The sequence below is a fragment of the Bolinopsis microptera genome, chromosome 8, assembly GCF_026151205.1.
Source record: "Bolinopsis microptera isolate Bmic1 chromosome 8, MBARI_Bmic_1.0, whole genome shotgun sequence".
NCBI classification, from domain to species: Eukaryota; Metazoa; Ctenophora; class Tentaculata; order Lobata; family Bolinopsidae; genus Bolinopsis; species Bolinopsis microptera.
The window spans coordinates 858,474-877,668 of NC_087079.1; the positions used below are offsets into that span (position 1 = coordinate 858,474).

The 19,195-nt window shown below is 40.0% G+C and overlaps 3 protein-coding genes across 4 annotated transcripts in view; 1 reads left to right on the forward strand and 2 right to left on the reverse strand.

Annotated features, from left to right (window-relative positions):
• Window positions 1-16,387, forward strand: part of LOC134819871 (WD repeat-containing protein 97-like) — a 29,336-nt gene extending 12,949 nt beyond the window's left edge. Inside the window, exons 11-14 of the mRNA XM_063830021.1 lie at window positions 1,410-1,492; window positions 4,351-4,456; window positions 11,553-11,645; window positions 15,707-16,387. Coding sequence (XP_063686091.1) covers window positions 1,410-1,492; window positions 4,351-4,456; window positions 11,553-11,645; window positions 15,707-15,811 — 387 coding nt within the window. The 3' untranslated portion in view covers window positions 15,812-16,387. The remainder of the gene's footprint in view (window positions 1-1,409; window positions 1,493-4,350; window positions 4,457-11,552; window positions 11,646-15,706) is intronic.
• On the reverse strand, window positions 2,527-3,585 carry LOC134819133 (QRFP-like peptide receptor). The gene has a single exon (XM_063828908.1). The coding sequence runs from the start codon at window positions 3,583-3,585 to the stop codon at window positions 2,527-2,529; it is 1,059 nt and encodes a 352-aa protein (XP_063684978.1).
• Window positions 4,691-10,341, reverse strand: LOC134819870 (uncharacterized). Of its 2 annotated transcripts, none has more exons than XM_063830019.1 (2): window positions 9,892-10,341; window positions 4,691-6,593 (listed from the first exon to the last, which is right to left on the reverse strand). In XM_063830019.1, the coding sequence occupies exons 1-2, from the start codon at window positions 10,010-10,012 to the stop codon at window positions 5,002-5,004; spliced, it is 1,713 nt and encodes a 570-aa protein (XP_063686089.1). In that variant the 5' UTR covers window positions 10,013-10,341; the 3' UTR covers window positions 4,691-5,001. The 2 variants fall into 2 exon arrangements, with proteins under 2 accessions (XP_063686089.1, XP_063686090.1); XM_063830020.1 differs by lacking the exon at window positions 9,892-10,341 and adding an exon at window positions 6,797-7,036.
• Window positions 16,388-19,195: the final 2,808 nt, after the last annotated feature.

Here is a 19,195-nt window from a genome sequence, read left to right on the forward strand (position 1 = left end):
CCCCGTCAAGTGGTGCCATCGGTTCAACTCCATCGAGCAGCGATTCAAATCAGCAGCACCATGAAGACAAACAGCATGACCAAGGGGGAACGGTCATCGTCTCCATTCTACCGACTGGATACGACTACAATGAAGAAAACAAAGAATGTCTAGGAACGGGGGACAGTAAATTGCATGATTGTATATATTTTAAGTTAAGTTCTGTTGATAATGTGGCTGAGAAACTTCTAGGTGGTGAATACGAGGAAATTATCATGGAGGCAACAGTTACACACATAGCAGGTCACAAACGTCCACTTGGATCTCTTAGTAAGGATTACCCACCTGTTGGTTACCACGCATTTTTGGTCCTAAAGACAAACATTGGAATTTCCCTGACACTAGAAAAATTAGGAGACGGCATCTACATTGGCAAGGGTCCACTGATTAACGGCTCGGCTTGTAAAACTTGTGCATTTTCATACAATTCAAAACTCATGATTGAAGATGAATCCAAATATTCTCTTTTAGAGCTGATAGAACTCTTAAAAAATGAAAAAGATTACTACAATCCGGTAAAAGATAATTGTCAGGATTTTGCAGAAAGATGTTTTGATAAAGTTGCTAGAATGAAGCGTTGGGGGTTCGTGTCAACTCGAGAATGTCTGAAAAGTTGTTGTATACTTATCCTTATTCTTCTAGTGATTATACTTATTGGAGTGATTATTATCGGGTTTCTTAATAAAATGAAATGATATTCTCTTCTATTCAATATTTTTTATAAGTATTCAAACAATATACACATAATATCACTATGAACCTATATAAAATGAAACCTTTAAAAATGCAATATATTCCCAACTAAAATATTGGCAGAAACATTTCAAATACACCCTTGGCTCCAAGTTCAAATTGAGACTCTCTATTGTAAATCTACAAAGTTCTTTCTCGCTCCTCTGTCTCCTCGGAGAGAAATCACTGTTCTATTCGATTTACACAGTTAAAATCACCAATGTTAAATGTCTAAAGGTTTTATTTTAAAATATTATTAAGCTTTTTAATTTTTAAAAAGGAAAAAAATATTGAAAATTTAAAAAAAAGAAGCTTGGTATGAGAATTAGTGTGGAAATTAGTGTGGAAAAAAAGAGTTAGTATCGACATGAATGTTACGATTGCAGTTTATTTTTTATTATATTATATTCAATATGTTTATATCACTTTTAGTTTAGCTTTTTACTTACGGAATTCGTGTTACTTGGTAAAATTGAGAAAATAAGCCATCCATCTGTCCATCATTTTTCTCGCAAAGTTGAGAATTTGTTGAGACAATACGGCACCTTCAGAATACGGTACAATCAAGGTAGGTAGGTTACAAAAATGTGAGCTTCAGTAAATCCTACTAACTAAGGTAACTATGGTAACTATTTCAGATTCTAGATGTGAGCTACAGCAGATACTACGGTCTTATCTTCCTCCTGATAGACAGTCTCACTATATGGGTCTACACTTCAAGGTAATTACTTACAAAATAATGTTGTCAGTAATAATGTGAGAGACATCGTTTAGCGTTTTTAATATTTTATTTCATTATGATCGATATCCCAATTATTCCCACAAGATCCCAATTATTCCCAATTATTCCCACGAGATCTCAATTATTCCCAATTATTCCCAATTATTCCCACTCACTCACGGTGATGTCAGATATGGTTTATATTTTCAGCATTTCGTTTTACTACATTTTTCAGTTGATTATTGAAATTAAAAAGACTTGAACCGTTGCGAATTGTTAATCATTGGTTAATCATCCAGATTCCAGTTAACCGCTCACACTTAACAAATCATTAAATTCTTGAAACTCTGAAATCATAATTTGGTTATCAATATTCGAAAATTATTCCAAAAATACTTAATTGGAACCAGAAAATGTATGTGCAGCAACAATTTCCCACTGTAATTGTTTCTAAGTGCCTTCTCAAAAGTTCACCCATAGTATAGTTTCTTCTTTGTACTTGCCGATCAATTACAGTCTCAAAATCAAGGCTAACTGCACCGCCCCTCTTAATACGGTAGCACACGTGCTGTCTCAAAATCAAGGCTAACTGCACCGCCTCTCTTAATACGGTAGCACACGTGCTGTCTCAAAATCAAGGCTAACTGCACCGCCCCTCTTAATACGGTAGCACACGTGCTGTCTCAAAATCAAGGCTAACTGCACCGCCCCTCTTAATACGGTAGCACACGTGCTGTCTCAAAATCAAGGCTAACTGCACCGCCCCTCTTAATACGGTAGCACACGTGCTGTCTCAAAATCAAGGCTAACTGCACCGCCCCTCTTAATACGGTAGCACACGTGCTGTCTCAAAATCAAGGCTAACTGCACCGCCCCTCTTAATACGGTAGCACACGTGCTGTCTCAAAATCAAGGCTAACTGCACCGCCCCTCTTAATACGGTAGCACACGTGCTGTCTCAAAATCAAGGCTAACTGCACCGCCTCTCTTAATACGGTAGCACACGTGCTGGACAGTGTTGTTTGATGAACTTCTTAGATGGACTCCTCCAGAACCTGACTCCCTCGCTCAACAGATCTAACAGCTGAACCCCTCCTCGGGACCCCTCCCCCAGAACCCCTCCCCCCTCCTCCACGCCGTCTCACCTCAGCTGCTGTACTTGGAGAATTCAGCACCCCTACCCTCTCTGCTAACTGTCGGGCTGAAGTGCAGATGAACTCCCTGAAGCTGGTTACAGTGAGACTATACACGTAGAAGTTAGCCATGATGTTGAGGTTGGAGATGAAGAGAACAGTTCTCCAGGTGGAGGTACTAGGAGTCACTGCTAGACTGGACAAGGTCACTACAAACCAGGGCAGGTTGGACACCAGGTACACCACAGTTGTGGAGACGACTGTCAGCACACCCTGCCACCGGAGACACTTCCCTCTCTCCAGGGCTAGCTTCCTTGCTTTTAGGAGGAGTAGAGTGGACGTGGTCACCAGCACTAGCATAGCCAGGAGGAGGCCTCCGAACGTGAAGACAGCAGCAGACCATTCCAACCAAACAGGAGCAGGTGTCTGCCTGTAACTGCACGTGTAGTCCAGATAGTTGAAGTAGAGATCTTCAGAGCTGCAGAAGAAGATGTGGAGGAGCTGACCGGGTTGGAGGAGACCCAGGACCCAGAACACAGCACACACCATGTGAACCCGTCTCTCTGTCCAGGAGCCAGCTCTCAGAGGGTGGACCACTATCAGGAGCTTGTTAGTGGTCAGAACACAGGTTAGACCTGCAGTGGCAGTGATGCACACAATGTTAATATTGGGGTTCAGCAGACAGAACACCTCTCCCAGCACCCAGTCCTGTGCTGACAGGGATATTATTTGGGGAACAGTCTCGAACGTGGTGAGAAGAAGATCACTGACTGCTAGGTGGATAATCACTACGACCACGGCTTTGTGCAGCTTGATGGCCTTGTATCTGGTGATCCCCACTAGGATTACAGTGTCTCCTACCAGGGAGGAGAGGGCTACGAGAATGTTGAAGAAGATCCAGAGGTGGAGTTCAGTGCTCGTGTGTATCCCGAGCTCTGTGAAGTTGTTTGTGTGTACCATCCTGGCCTGGAGCTAGAGAGTATTGTGTTATATATAACATCACAAGAAGAAAACCACAAATAACAGCTGAAAAACCGACAGATGAAAAGATGGTCTGAGACTGACAAAAATTAAGAAAAATTCAAAATTCTGGTCGTCGATGGTCTCAAAATAGCAGTATAAACGGCCCCAGGTGTCTCGAAACCACTCTTTTTAATCTACCCTCTATACTGTATAGGACCGTGTAGGAATGTAACAGAGTAACTACCAAACCACTGGAGCACTGGGTGCAAGTTGTAGTTACGCATATCAGCCTCCGCCAAATCAAACGTGTAGTACGTTTCTTAGGGAGGTCAGGTGCTGTCATAGGAATTTGAACAATGATCTCATATCAGCTCCATATCTCATAGTTGATGATATCAAATATCAGCCCAACAATCACGATACCAGGTCAAAATGCAGTTTAGTTATCTACTCATTCGGGTTATTTAACAGCGCAAAGAATCCGGTAAAAAATTAAATAGTTAAATGATGACATATCAGGGTCTAACACGCCTCCCTCCCTCCCTCCCTCCCTCCCTCCCTCCCTCCCTCCCTCCCTCCCTCCCTCCCCTCCCTCCCTCCCTCCCTCCCTCCCTCCCTCCCTCCCTCCCTCCCTCCCTCCCTCCCTCCCTCCCTCCCTCCCTCCCTCCCTCCCTCCCTCCCTCCCTCCCTCCCCCTCCCCCTTCCTCCCTCCCTCCCTCCCTCCCTCCCCCCCTCTCTCCCCTACTAACAGTGAAAATTCAGGACAGACCCCGCATCTCGAGTGGACCATTGGGAGGAAGATGTTTTGAGGCTGATGCTCCATACTGAGGACGTTTCTGGAACTCTAGGAGTAACCTGTTCTATCCAGGTAATACTATGGCAACCACTTTTGTTAATTTATATATATAATATTAGTTGCCTGTTATATCCATTATCCTTCTTATTAATATGCTATTTCAATCGGGCACTCGGTGACCTGTGTGTTATTCAGTTATTTTCGTATGATTTTGTACTGTTCAATCACAATTTTAACTGATTTGGAACTTAAACTTAACCCGAATTACGGGTTTCAACTGGATACCGCAGTGATATGACAAGTTTTGACAATCTAGCGAAATCTCAACTAAACAAGAGCGTACTTTGTTTCCGTTACATAAAACATTATATCAGATAGTTTATTGAAGAGAAAGTGAATTAACGAGGCAGACATTGCTCACTCCGATTAAAACACTTGACTTTTAAATGTTTAATAGTTTAATGAATCTTTAATAATGGTTTAAATAGACACTTACATTTTTTAAAGCTACGACGAATAAAAAAACAAACATTTTCCTTGTCAGCTAAATCAAGATGAAATCAACAAACGGAATAGTAAATCACTTCCCAAAAAATGGAATAAAACTAGTTAAAAGGTTAATGTAAAATACTAATGAACTCCTTTACATTTGCCACAATCTTCTCGTTACTCTGTTTCTTCAGTAGCCACATTGCTGGGGAGACCATGTCTTCAAGAACGTACATCTCCTCATCAAGTGAACTAGATCTAGCTATCTCCACCATACACTTGGTCACGTTTTGTAGATAGTCCAGCTTGTGAGGGGGTTCTCTTTCAAGGGACTTAGTGATAATGTCAGAAATAAATTTGAAGATCTTGGCGAGTTCAGTTTTTCCTGGAGCAGTATATTCGACTGACTTGTCGCAAGATAGCTGGCAAAGTTTCTTGAAGACCCGCTTGCAGTTAGGAAACTTGGCAATCATCCAAAGCAGTTTGAGGAGTGTTGTATCCACAGGGTTCAAACGGAAAGCTGGTTCAATCACCTCGTTCACAAGGACGCACTCGAGCACTGAGAGGTCCAGAGAACAACAAGACTTAAGGAGTAGAAGCATGACACTGTAGGTGAACTCCAAAGATACTTTCTCCATGTGCTTGGATAACTTCATCTTCTTCCAGACGATAGGCATTATCTCTTCCAACTTTTCTTGCGTAAGAAAGTTCAATTCGTGCTGTTTAATCATTGCCTGAAGACCAGTAGTGACAATAGTAGAAGCCAGTAAGTGATCTCCAGTCTGTTTTAACACATGTGCGAAGGAAGGGATAATATTGTACTCTTTTTCCATAGCTTCAAGCTGGCCCAGACGGTCGGCACAAATCGTATCACGGAGGATCTTTATGTTCATCATTAAAACCAAATTTCGGCCTTCCATATCTGCACATGAAAGACCTCGGCGGCCACATTCGTCTACATGATTTGCGAAAGCAAGACGGTTTATGCACTTGGCAGAGAAGAAAGTAGCCTGCTCTAGAAGCTGTGAGGTATTTTCAAAATCATCAAGAATTCTAGCGATCACCCTTGACACCAAATAAAAAGAGAACGGATATTTATGACCGAACGATATCAAATTGGAGACGAGCCTATTTTCAGGACTTGAAAACAGATCTTTGAGTTCATCGGATTTTGAATCTTCTTCAATGACCAATTCGAAAGCAGTCAAACAGAATTCAGCATAGAAAGGACCATCCCCTACTCTCCGGAACAGCATATCACTTTTCAAGAAAGCCTCCATCAAATGAAGCAGCACTATTCTATCTTTCTTGGGTAAAGTAGAAGGTCCCACATCATTCTGTAGTAATATAAAGTAAGTTATTGCATTTCTAATCACATTGCAGGGATCCGACTTAGAATCGCTTGCTACACGTTGTATACCTCTCGTGCCGGCCTGCGCGAGCTCAAAAGGGGTTACAGCGTGTGTCAAAGAATCGCTCAATGAGCAGAGGTTGGGAGTATTTTGCGGAAATGTGTCCAAAAAGAGGACCAGTCTTTCCATGATTGTGGAGCTGAGAATTAGTTTCAAGTATGTTTCCTGTGTAGAACAACTTTCTGTTACAGCTAAGGAGGAGAGTGTGCGAGCTATCAGTTGTAGAGCATCCGATTCCACCGCCTGTCTGCAAATCTGATGGAAAGCTTCTTGACCTCCATCAGAAGAAACCAGCCAGCTTACCGTTTCTGAAATAATTAAAACATTAATTTAAAGTTAGGACCATTATCTTGTAACAGGGGCCCGGGCCAGGGTGAAATGTAGGGGCAAAAAAGCAAACCAAATTTAATATGATCCTGATTTTATCAAGAATATAAAATAACAAGTACGCTAGTAAAGACGAATTCAGAAAGTTAAAGAGTTTAAATTGCGAATATTATAGTATTTGTACCTTTCAGCAGATTATCTTCTTTATTGATAAGAGCCAGTAGTTGTGTACAGAGTCTAGTCGCTTCTTCCTTCTCTATTGAACCCTTTAGTCGTATCAGTATCTTCTTTACCGGCTCCATCGTTCACTAACGTATTCTGTGTAAAATTATATTTATCCCGGTTACTGCGACAAGTAAAAATGCTCTTATTAGGGAAAAGGAGTTTACTCGACCTTTCAATGTAACTACATCGTATTCATGATTAGATCTAAAAACAAGTGTTACAAATTCAAAACGTAAAAAACATATATCTGAGGCGAAATTTGTGTACATTAATTCTTTAATTTATTTTAATTAATCAACTTTATCCAAAAATGCGATACAAAATTCATAACAAAATTAGTTTATACGACGACAAACTTTTATAGTAAATACCGTACAGTCCTAAAACTACTACAAGACAAAATATACTACACATGATTCATAAGCATGGAATGCTACAACGGTGAACAAGTGCATGATGTGAAGTGTGTAGGAATGTATCTAGTGTGGAGTGAAAATGGTGGGAATGGTACTGACCAATGAGAAGTACGAAACGTGGGAGCCAAATATGGTTTGATTGAGGTAAAGGGTTAGTGTGTTGAATGTGAGGCGTAAGTGTGCGTGTGTGAGATGTGGTCCCTGTACTCAGAAAGTAAACAAAACCTATAAATATCACTAAATATTATCACTACATGTGTAGACGATCCCTGTCTGTAAAGTATAAAATATGTTACATTCCTTACAGTAGAACACTGGTTAGAAGTGTAACTTATTTTACTATTTTCTACTTACTAATGAAACTTATAACTCATGAAGACAAACGATTACGTAAGAAAGAAAGTCACAATATTCTGAATAAATTGCAAATATCAACGGAGTCCTCAAGTGGAGAAACGACATCAAAACATACAGAAATTAGCAATGAAAACAGTTATCAAACTACCAGTTATAACGCAGTCAAACCTTCAAGAAATGTGAACCCTTATTAGCAACTAGCTAATCTCGTGATAGTAATTACACGACGAGTACAAGTACATGTACACGAAATGTACGAAATAAGAGAAGATAATATATTCTCAGCCTCACAACTAATTGGCTCGACCCCATTGTTAATCATGATATGATTAGCTTTAATGACAAGCTTGAGGAAAAGGCATCTTACACAATGTTGAGGCTAAGTGACGTATTAGTCGCGATGTAGAATCGAAACATAACAAGTTTCCTTACTAAATTAAGCTAAATCAAGATGAAATCAACAAACGGAATAGTAAATCACTTCCCCAAAATATGGAATAAAACTAGTTAAAATGTTAATGTAAAATGCTAATGAACTCCTTTACATTTGCCACAATCTTCTCGTTACTCTGTTTCTTCAGAAGCCACATTGCTGGGGAGACCATGTCTTCAAGAACGTACATCTCCTCATCTAGTGAACTAGATCTAGCAATCTCCGCCATACACTTGGTCATGTTTTGTAGATAGTTCAATTTGTGAGGGGGTTCTCTTTCAAGGGTCTCAATGATAATGTCAGAAATAAATTTGAAGATCTTGGCGAGTTCAGTTTTTCCTGGAGCAGCATATTCAACTGTTTTATTAGAGGACATCTTGCTAAGCTCGTTGAAGACCAGTTTGTACTTCAAGGGATATCTGGTCATTAGCCAGAGCACTTTAAGAAGGGGTGGATCAAAACAAATAGCCACTCCAATCACATCGTTAACAAGCATGTGTTCTAGTCTTGATACGTCCAGATTGTGGGACTCTGGGAACACAATTATACTGTTCATGAATATTAAAAAATAATCCATCATGCTTTTGTGCTTCTCCATCTTCCCCCAGATAATTGGGAGGATGTTTCCTATCTTTTCTAGAGTAAGGAAGTTTAACTTATGCTCACGAATCATAATTATGAATGTGTAGATAATGACACCGATCAAGTCATGATGGTCAGTACACTGCAAGCCGTGTAATAAAGAGTCCACAGTTTTGAACTTTTTGTCCATATCTTGAAGTTCATCCAAAGTGCCGGCACTGATGATGACTTGAAGTGTCTCGAGGCTTTTATGAAAAGCACATTTCTGACTCGAAAAACCCCTTGAGTAAAAGGTCATGCTGCTAAAATATTTCTCCTGTGTGACAACAAAATGATTTATGTGCGAGGCAGTGAAAGTCATCACCATTTCTAAAAGATGTGAAGTTTTCTCAAAATTCTGCAGAATTTTCGAAACAATATTTGACGTTGACGAGAGGTAAGATGGATTTCTTTTACTGAACGCCAGCAGTGTCGAAATAATCTCATTTTCGGGACTGGAGAGGAGATCTCTTAGCTCGTCAGATTTTGCGTCAGCTTTAATAATCGAATAGATAGAACTTAAACATGAACTAGCATGTTCTGGTTTTATTCCAAGTGAGTCCAAGTGAGTTTTCTTAGTGTACGCACCGAACTGAAAGATCGATCCCGCTTTGAACACTATTTCACTTTTCAAGAAGTCTATTATCAAATGAAGCAGTGCAATTCTATCCATCTTGGGTAAACTAGAAGTCGTCACTTGACCCTGCAGTTCTATAAAGCTAGTTATTGCATTTGTTATCAAACAGCAGGGATCCGACTTAGAATGGCTAGATGAGCTGGGTTTGGGAGTGTTTTGCGGTAATTTTTCCAAAAAGAGGACCAGTCTTTTCATAATTCTGGAGCTGAGAATTAGTTTCAAGTATTTTGCGGTCATAGAACATCTTGTGACTAAGGAGGAGAGAGTGTCAGCTATCAGTTGTAGAGCATCCAATTCCACCGCCTGTCTGCAAATCTGATGGAATGCTTCTGGACCTCCATCAGCAGAAACCAGCCAGCTTACCGTTTCTGAAATAATTTAAACTTTAATTTAAAATTAGGACCATTATCTTCGCAATATTTTCAAGACATGTAACAGGGGCCCGGGCCAGGGTGAAATATAAGGGCAAAACAGCAAACCAAATTTAATTTAAACCCGATTTTATCAAGAATCTAAAATAATAAGTACGCTAGTAAAGACGAATTCAGAAAGTTAAAGAGTTTAAATTGCGAATATTATAGTATTTGTACCTTTAACCAGCTTCTCGTCTTTATTGATAAGAGCCAGTAGTTGTGTACAGAGTCTAGTCGCTTCTCCCTTCTCTATTGGACCCTTTAGTCGTATCAGTATCTTCTTTACGGGCTCCATCATTCACTAACAGTAGAACACTAATTAGAAGTGTAACTCATTTCACTATTTTCTACTTACTAATGAAACTTATAACTCATAACGACAAACGATTACGTAAGAAAGAAAGTCACAATATTCTGAATAAATTGCAAATATCAACGGAGTCCTCAAATGGAGAAACGACATCAAAACATACAGAAATTAGCAATGAAAACAGTTATCAAACTACCAGTTATAACGCAGTCAAACCTTCAAGAAATGCGAACCCTTATTAGCAACTAGAGCCTCGCGTGGCTGCACTACACGACATGTACTTTGAAATAAGAGAAGATATATTCTCAGCCTCACAACTAATTAGTAATTGGCTCGACCCCATTGTTATTTGTTAATCATGATATGATTAAGTGTATACTAATTAAGTGTATACACTAATTATTATAGTGTCCACTGAACACTTTCTAACGGCGATCTGACAAGCAAAGGGGCGCACAACAAGGACAAGTTCCAACGAGGACAAGTTCCAACGAGGACAAGTTCCAACGAGGACAAGTTCCAACGAGGACAAGTTCCAACAAGGACAAGTTCCAACGAGGACAAGTTCCAACAAGGACAAGTTCCAACGAGGACAAGTTCCGACGAGGACAAGTTCCAACGAGGACAAGTTCCAACGAGGACAAGTTCCGACGAGGACAAGTTCCAACGAGGACAAGTTCCAACAAGGACAAGTTCCAACAAGGACAAGTTCCAACGAGGACAAGTTCCAACGAGGACAAGTTCCAACAAGGACAAGTTCCAACGAGGACAAGTTCCGACGAGGACAAGTTCCAACGAGGACAAGTTCCGACCTAATATCCAATAACCAATCAACCGAACCTTCGCACTATTTGAAAACTTTGAGCCAATCCCAGATAACTCACAGCAGCCTGTATTTCCAGCTTAAAGCCAGTACTAAGTACCGTTGAAGGGTCATGTTGCCAAGCAACGCAGAATTACTAATTAATAAGTGGCAGACAGCACTGTCCAGTGTATACTGTGTGTAATAGCCGGACAGTGCTGTAAGCTGAGTAGAGATAAGATAACAGAGCAAGAAACAAGCGGCACGGGTAATACCCTGCTACTAGATAATAATTAATTATATATATTATCTGCTCAACTGACTGATCCTGCTTAAAGCCGTATTATATACAGGGTGTTTCAATTACATATTACACTAAGATGTACACACTGTTGAAAGTATTAAAACTTTCAACATTATTATATAACAAATAATTTGAGCCTCAAGATGGCGTTGACGCCGAAAATTTGCCTTCATTCTTTACTTCCTATTTCATTTGTCCTTGTCTCTTCCAACTGGATATTATCCAACTATCAATATTTCAACCATGGTAACGTTACAATTTGTCTTAATACAACCCCCTCAGTGCCTGACAGTGTTACACAGTCACGTAACCATGGTAACGTTACAATTTGTCTGAATACAACCCCCCTCAGTGCCTGACAGTGTTACACAGTCACGTAACCATGGTAACGTTACAATTTGTCTTAATACAACCCCCCTCAGTGCCTGACAGTGTTACACAGTCACGTGACAGTAGAAGGAGAGGAGGGACCAGTCACTCCCACATGTGTTAATCTACTCGTCCTAGCTCTACTGGTAATGTTACATATTTAACATAATTAGCAATATAATTTATTGTAATCATTATAATGATTAGCAATATGTGTGTGTGATTAAGCTCGCCTTTTTATTTGGATTTGAATCATCTCGTGGGATATTTCCATATTTATGAATGTTGTAAGGACTTGGCTAAATAAACAAGGCTATCTTTATTTGCTCTCGATTTCCTATTCCAAAGTATAATGAACGTCGCTATATCCGTTATCTTCACCGAAACACTACGTTAAAGCAATTGTCATGGTGATAAATCCTTATCGTCCCTATCAGCCTGGGAAACAAAGATAAAGTTATATTAACGGCACAAATCCTTTCTCCTTCCGTCATCTGATTGGCAGTGCTGTAGTCACGTGGTTTGTCACGTGGGCTTATTCAAAGTGCGCGTACAAGTACAGTCATTGACCAATCATGTGCCGTCAACGTAATTCCTCTGTTGTCATAGGCTGGTCCGTTACCATGGGCGTTACTACCCTCCACAATACTTAGAGACTACAGGGTTCAATGTTTACCCGCGCTTTTTTATTGACTTTTTCGCCTTGTACTTGTATTTCGAGGGGACATTGCCCTGGCAGAAGTCGGCAATGTATCGATACTTATGGGCCATTCGCTGTGGACTAAGGTCTAACAGGTAAGATTATTGCCTTTATTCCAGTCTTTCCTGATCATATCATTTTAATTGTAGTTTTAATCATTGTAACAAATCATCAGAATTTATATAATGTGTATCAAAAGAATTGTGAATAAGTTGGTACAAAATATCTCACAAGACATTGAAATTCTATTGTTTACAGTATAGTAATACTTGTTGTTCTCACAAGACATTGAAATTCTATTGTTTACAGTAATACTTGTTGTTCTCACAAGACATTGAAATTCCATTTTTTACAGTAATACTTGTTGTTCAATAGTCCCGCAACATTCCCAAAACTTCGAACTAAACTTGATTTGAAGCTCAGGATTTCCATTGTATGGGTATTTAAGCGAGTTCCGAGTGTCTTCTCGTTCCATTGATACTGCATTATACTGTTCCATTTGTTTATCATTCCTACTCGTAGTTTACCACTCTGTACAATTCCTGTTGTAGTTCTGGATAGGACAGTGTACTTCATTTGTAGTAGTGGTATTAGCTGACCAAGTTTTCAGTCTCTCCTTGTAAACCGCATTTTGTAGTGTGTGTATAGTGTATAGTGTATACTCTGTAGTGTGTGTATAGTGTATAGTGTATACTCTGTAGTGTGTGTATAGTGTATACTTCACAAGTTCACACTCTAGGCGAGAGTGCTTCATCTGAAGATTTGATGTTTAATTCCTGTTTAATTCTATTCTCGCTTCAGCCAAGAGGAAGTTTTCAGTATAATCCAAATGGTAGTACTGGGCAGAGAAAAGTACATAGTAGTACATAGTAGTAGAAGTGCAACTAGTAGTAGAAGTGCTATTCTCATTAATACTAGAAACCTTGACACAGAGCTAGATCAGGTATTATAACCTTAACAATTAAATGGAGATGTGATCCTTAGCTTAGGAGGAGGAAGCCGGAGACTCTCGATTAAAGTTTTCAAGTTTTGATTCTTGCGGAGTGAAGGATGATTGCGGAGGGTAACATGCTTGAGAGGGGTATGTCTCTTGCGAAGAGTAGGAAGGCGTGTAAGGATGATTGCGGAGGAGGTTATTATCCGTTGGCTCGTGGTACTGTGTGGTGTCCTCCTTCTTCATGAACACTACAGTGAGTACCAGAGCAGCTGAACAATGAATAACCAGGGTGATGTACCCGTATGTCTTGGAGTGGTTAGACTTGATGAGATCACCAGAAGTAGCACAGAACATAGCCCACCAGCCCACTCCCCCTAAAGTTAAGTGTATGATAAGTGAGCCGAGGAAGGTCACCAGTAACATAGACCCAGAAGCCCCTGTCTTCACGTAGTTGAAGATAGTGAGGATACAGGAAACAAGCAGCAGCTCTAGCCAGCTCCCCAGACCTCCTCTCTCGCACAGAAAGTCCGCCCCGTCCGAGATAACATTGGCACAGTTCCAAACTGTGTACTGAAAACAAACCCCCAGTAGGATTACATCTGGATCCGGGACACTGTCTCCCGACGTGTGTGCTTCTGTTTGCTTGCTTAAGAAGTTGACCACAATCACGAGTGATGCTGATGCCATTACCGGTGTTGTAAAATAAGTGTAGTTTTTGGAGGATAGCAGTTCACTGCAACTAAGGGCTAGGTATCCGAGGTTGTTCCCGCTGACGTTGAGAATAAAGGACCCCACAAACGCTAGCACTCCCTGAGCGGTTCTGTTGCCTTCACTTTTACAGGCGGTCAAGATAGCTACCCCAGCCGACAGAGCAATGAGCAGGAACCAGGGCACTCCGTCGTTCTTGCAGACCCACGAGCCATCTACTATAGAGATTATCTTGGATAAAGCGAGCTCCGCAAAGAACCCTGCTAAAATCAAGGAACTGGGTAGGATCTGGTTTGACATGCTGGTCCTGAACAGTGTTATGTTACCATGGTTACGTGACTGTGTAACACTGAACAGTGTTATGTTTAAACTGCTAGAGACTTTACTATTTAAAAGATATATTACATAAGTGTTTAGCGAGTTCTTCTAAGACAGTAGAAATCAGGAGAATTGAGACTATTTAGCAATAATAAATGTAAAACTGGTGGGGTTCTAGAAACATATGAAAAGCATTAATATGAGTGATACTGTAATACTACGTGATGTAGACGTTTAGCACGTATCCTGGGAAATATGTAAAGAATGCCAGCCATTTCTCAACATCTGGAGACGCGTGTTACCCTCCGCAATCATCCTGGAGATGATATTAACAATTTGCTCGCTGTGACGCAGTGAAAATAGTTAACCCGACCAAAAAATATCAACATGCTGGATAAAAATCAAGATTTAAGCAGCACACAACTCTCCTGGTTGCTATGGGAACACAAGTACGATATAGCAACTAAGTCACATTGGTGCGGACGTTGCTGTTTTTAACTGTTTTTAACCAGCACAGAACTGGAAGAGGTTACTGACCGGTGGGAACACTACGGGAACTCTCCTGGATTGGTATTGGGACAGTGTGGGAACTCTCCTGGTTGCTATGGGAACATGCCCGGTCCTTACTCTGCTTGGCAGCTACGTCACGGAGTCGGCACACAGTTAACCCAGCACACTTATTTAGTTCAGATTTTATAAGTTTACAAGAAGTCTAGATCCCAACTCAACATGTAGTTTGACACGACATCCCGGTTGCTATGGAAACAGTTTGACAAGATGTCAGACTAAAGATTATAGTTGTTACGTTAGCAAAGTGTGAGATTAACTAACAAGTCGTATAATTAGTTGCTAGACTTGATTTCCTTCAAGTAACACACAATATCCTGCTTTCAACAGCCAATAACCTCTCGACTGGCTCGAAGGGTCCAAGGGTTAACGACCGGCCCATTTTTGGAATCCTTTTTGGTCCAGGTCAAAACTAGTTACCATAGTTACACTACTAGTTACCATAGTTACACTACTAGTTACCATAGTCAAAACGTGTCTATTAGGGCGAAGTTGTGGTATTTGAGTGCAGTTGATTGGCCACCCTGTTGACTGATTGGGTACCCTTGTTGAATGTGTGGGAACTATATCTAATTGGGAGAAGTTGTTACCCTCCTCCCCCCTCCTGTGTTACGGCCCCTTGAAGTTACAGGAGATCTGTCTTCTAACTGCTACATACTACATACAACTATACTGAGCAAATGAAAAACTTTCAAAGTTTAAATCCGTGACACTGTAATGAGACAAATAATTTGTCGTACGTAAATTTGTATGTAAATATTAAAAGTATCCTGAAAGAGCTAACAATAGGTAACAGAACACAACAACATGAAGAAGACACATTGTAAAATATGCGTCGTAGTACAACTACCTGAATATGTTTAGGCTAATTGTTCAAGTAATAGTACTGGAGTTTATTTAACCAAGTAACCTAGCAACTGTAACCTAGTAACTGTAACCTAGCAACTGTAACCTAGTAACCAAGTATTGTTCTTCAGGACGGTAGATTAGTCTTCATTGATCCTGTGGTTAAAGGACTGAAATATCATGCGATATCTGTGCACAGGGACCCAGTGAGTATTCATTGTAGAGAACATCTTTAACATCGTTTATTTGAAAACAAAATCTTTCTATAATGTGTGTTATATAATATGTAAGTTAACACTGTTCATATCAAGCTACCAGATATAAACACTGTTTATATCAAGTTACCAGATATAAACACTGTTTATATCAAGTAACCAGATATAAACACTGTTTATATCAAGTAACCAGATATAAACACTGTTAATATCAAGTTACCAGATATAAACACTGTTCATATCAAGTTACCAGATATAAACACTGTTCATATCAAGTTACCAGATATAAACACTGTTCATATCAAGTTACCAGATATAAACACTGTTTATATCAAGTAACCAGATATAAACACTGTTCATATCAAGTTACCAGATATAAACACTGTTTATGTCAAGTTACCAGATATAAACACTGTTCATATCAAGTAACCAGATATAAACACTGTTCATATCAAGTTACCAGATATAAACACTGTTCATATCAAGTTACCAGATATAAACACTGTTTATATCAAGTTACCAGATATACGCTGTTGAAGAGCACGGGGACAAGTTGCTGGTTACCACGCTCTCCCACGTGACCACTCTAACCTTCCTCTCTCTGCCTCATCTCATCACTCTGGGAAAGGTGTGTTTATTGTTACTATACGTTACTATGCGTTACTATGCGTTACTATGCGTTACTATGCGTTACTATGCGTTACTATGCGTTACTATGTGTTACTATGCGTTACTATGCGTTACTATGTGTTACTATGCGTTACTATGCGTTACTATGCGTTACTATGCGTTACTATGTGTTACTATGCGTTACTATGTGTTACTATGCGTTACTATGTGTTACTATGTGTTACTATGTGTTACTATCCGTTACTATCCGTTACTATGTGTTACTATGCGTTACTATGTGTTACTATGCGTTACTATGCGTTACTATGTGTTACTATCCGTTACTATGCGTTACTATGTGTTACTATCCGTTACTATCCGTTACTATGTGTTACTATGCGTTACTATGTGTTACTATGCGTTACTATGTGTTACTATGCGTTACTATGCGTTACTATGTGTTACTATCCGTTACTATCCGTTACTATGTGTTACTATGCGTTACTATGCGTTACTATGAGTTACTATGTGTTACTATGCGTTATTATGTGTTACTATGCGTTACTATGCGTTACTTTGTGTTGCTATGCGTAACTATGCGTTACTATGCGTTACTATGTGTTTGCTATGCGTAACTATGCGTTACTATGTGTTACTATACGTTACTATGCGTTACTATACGTTACTATACAACACTACTTCAAGTATAATATAGGGGGGGGGGGGGGTCAACCTCATTTTACCTCATGAGGCCAGCCAAAAAAGGCAAAATTGGGATGAGGTAAAATGAGGTAAATAAATCTAGTTTTCTAAGCCTTTTTTTTAGAGACAAAAAAGGTTTATTCGAAGTCATTATACTATAATTCGAGGCTGTGCATGGTCTCCCATGATATTTAATGGTTTATTAGGTTTGATGTGGTCCCTGGGCCTGGAAAATTGAACATTTCAATTTCCATGATCCATTAGGAAATTGTTAATAGCACTTGCTAAGTTTTGTAAAGGAATTAGCAATAACTTTAGTGTCACTTTGGCAGTTGCCAATTTATTGGGATATTTCCGCATGACATGGACCATTTAAATAATATCTTAAATTGATATTGCGATTATCGAGTCACTCTGAAACAAATTGTGTCTAACTAGACCAAATGTAAACAACAGTTGTGCATGGAACTGGATTGGATATCTACATGAATTTAGTCGAAATTGCATAGTGAAACTTTCACTATGCAATTTCGACTAAATTCATGTAGATTTCACTGTGAAAGGTCATTTCATAATAAATTTCTCATATAAACTCATAGATGGACCGTATGGGTAACGCCAGCGGCGGAGAGACGACAACATCGCCCTCCGTAATGTTTACCTCAGCTACAGGACGATCCCTGTTTGCTACACTCCTCATCAGCTTCGCCACCTTTAACATACGTGGCCTCGGTTCTTGTGATGATCCAGACGACATCCACAGCAAACGGGAGCAACTGGGTACCGATTGTCTACGGTACGGCATAGATATCTGCGCTATTCAGGAGACTAAGGTTGTAAAACCGGATTCTTGCAGTCTTAGCAACGGATACAAACTCTTATTGTTTGAGCAGAAAAATGGCCGGCACTATGGACTCGGTTTTGTTATCAGTCCCCGATTTATTGACTATGTGGTATGCTGGAACAGTATCAGTGATCGAGTAAGCTTTTTGGACCTAGAACTCCCTACAAAATCAGGAAAATTTATCAAATGTAGGGTGGTCAATGTATATGGGCCACACAAGAAACTTGCAGAAAATGATCAACAACTGTTGATTAATTTCTACGGCCAAGTTAGGGACGCTCTAAATGTCCCTGCTAATGTTGAGATATTTGTTTTGGGGGATTTTAATTCAAAGTTGGGAAAAATGACTACTTCAGATAAAGACTTTGGTTTTGGTCGTTTCATGGGTAAACATGGTATGGGTTTGCGCAACGATATGGGGGAAAACTTGTTAGACTTGTTATCATAATTTGACCTCTTTGCCTCCAACACTGGTTTTTATCATCCTGCTCGACATACGACCACCTACACTGGCTGGAGGAAGGACTGGAGTGCCGGGCGAAATAGTAAAAAGACGATCCCGGTCTATTCTCAGATCGATTTCATCCTGTGTCGGAGTAGGTCGAAGCCAATGCTACAAGATTCTAGATCTTATGCAGGCACTTTGACATACTCTGATCACAGATTTGTTGTCACTAGAGTAGACTTTAAGGACATCTGTCTTTGCTATAAACGCCACTCCAAGTCATCCTTAAAGTTCAACACCTCTGAACTCACCTCGAACCCCACCATTCAGGTGAAATATCGTCAATCCTTAGATGATAACTTAAGTAACACTGTTTCTGCTCTGGATCCAAATTCAGACTTGAATGGCTTACTTGAGTCCATAAAGGATGCTGCAAAATCGTCAATTGGTGTCATCAGACACAGGAAACGTAATCGCAGCGACGATGATGAGGTGAAAAACTTATCTAGCCAGCGTTACTTGTTGAGACAGCAGCTTAATGATAACCAGTCTTTAGACAGAACCTCACTTAGATCATCTATTAACTGCCTCACCAATCAGATCAAGCAGAGACTTTCTAACATACGATCAGCTGCTGCTGATGCTATCTGTAATACCATCAGTTCAACAACAGATAGTAAGAAAATGTTTGAAGCTGTTCGAACCCTGAACTTACCTAAAGCCCCTTCTAGTATTGGTGTTCATGATGAGAAAGGGTGCAATATTGCAACAGACACTGGTAAAGCTGCCGTAGTTGCTAAGTACC

Coding starts and splice junctions, on each gene's coding strand:
- LOC134819870 (XM_063830019.1), bottom strand. CDS start 10,012: ATGATGGAGCCCGTAAAGAAGATACTGATACGACTAAAGGGTCCAATA. Junction 6,594..9,891: donor AGACGAGAAGCTGGTTAAAG/GTACAAATACTA, acceptor TAATTATTTCAG/AAACGGTAAGCTGGCTGGTT.
- LOC134819133 (XM_063828908.1), bottom strand. CDS start 3,585: ATGGTACACACAAACAACTTCACAGAGCTCGGGATACACACGAGCACT.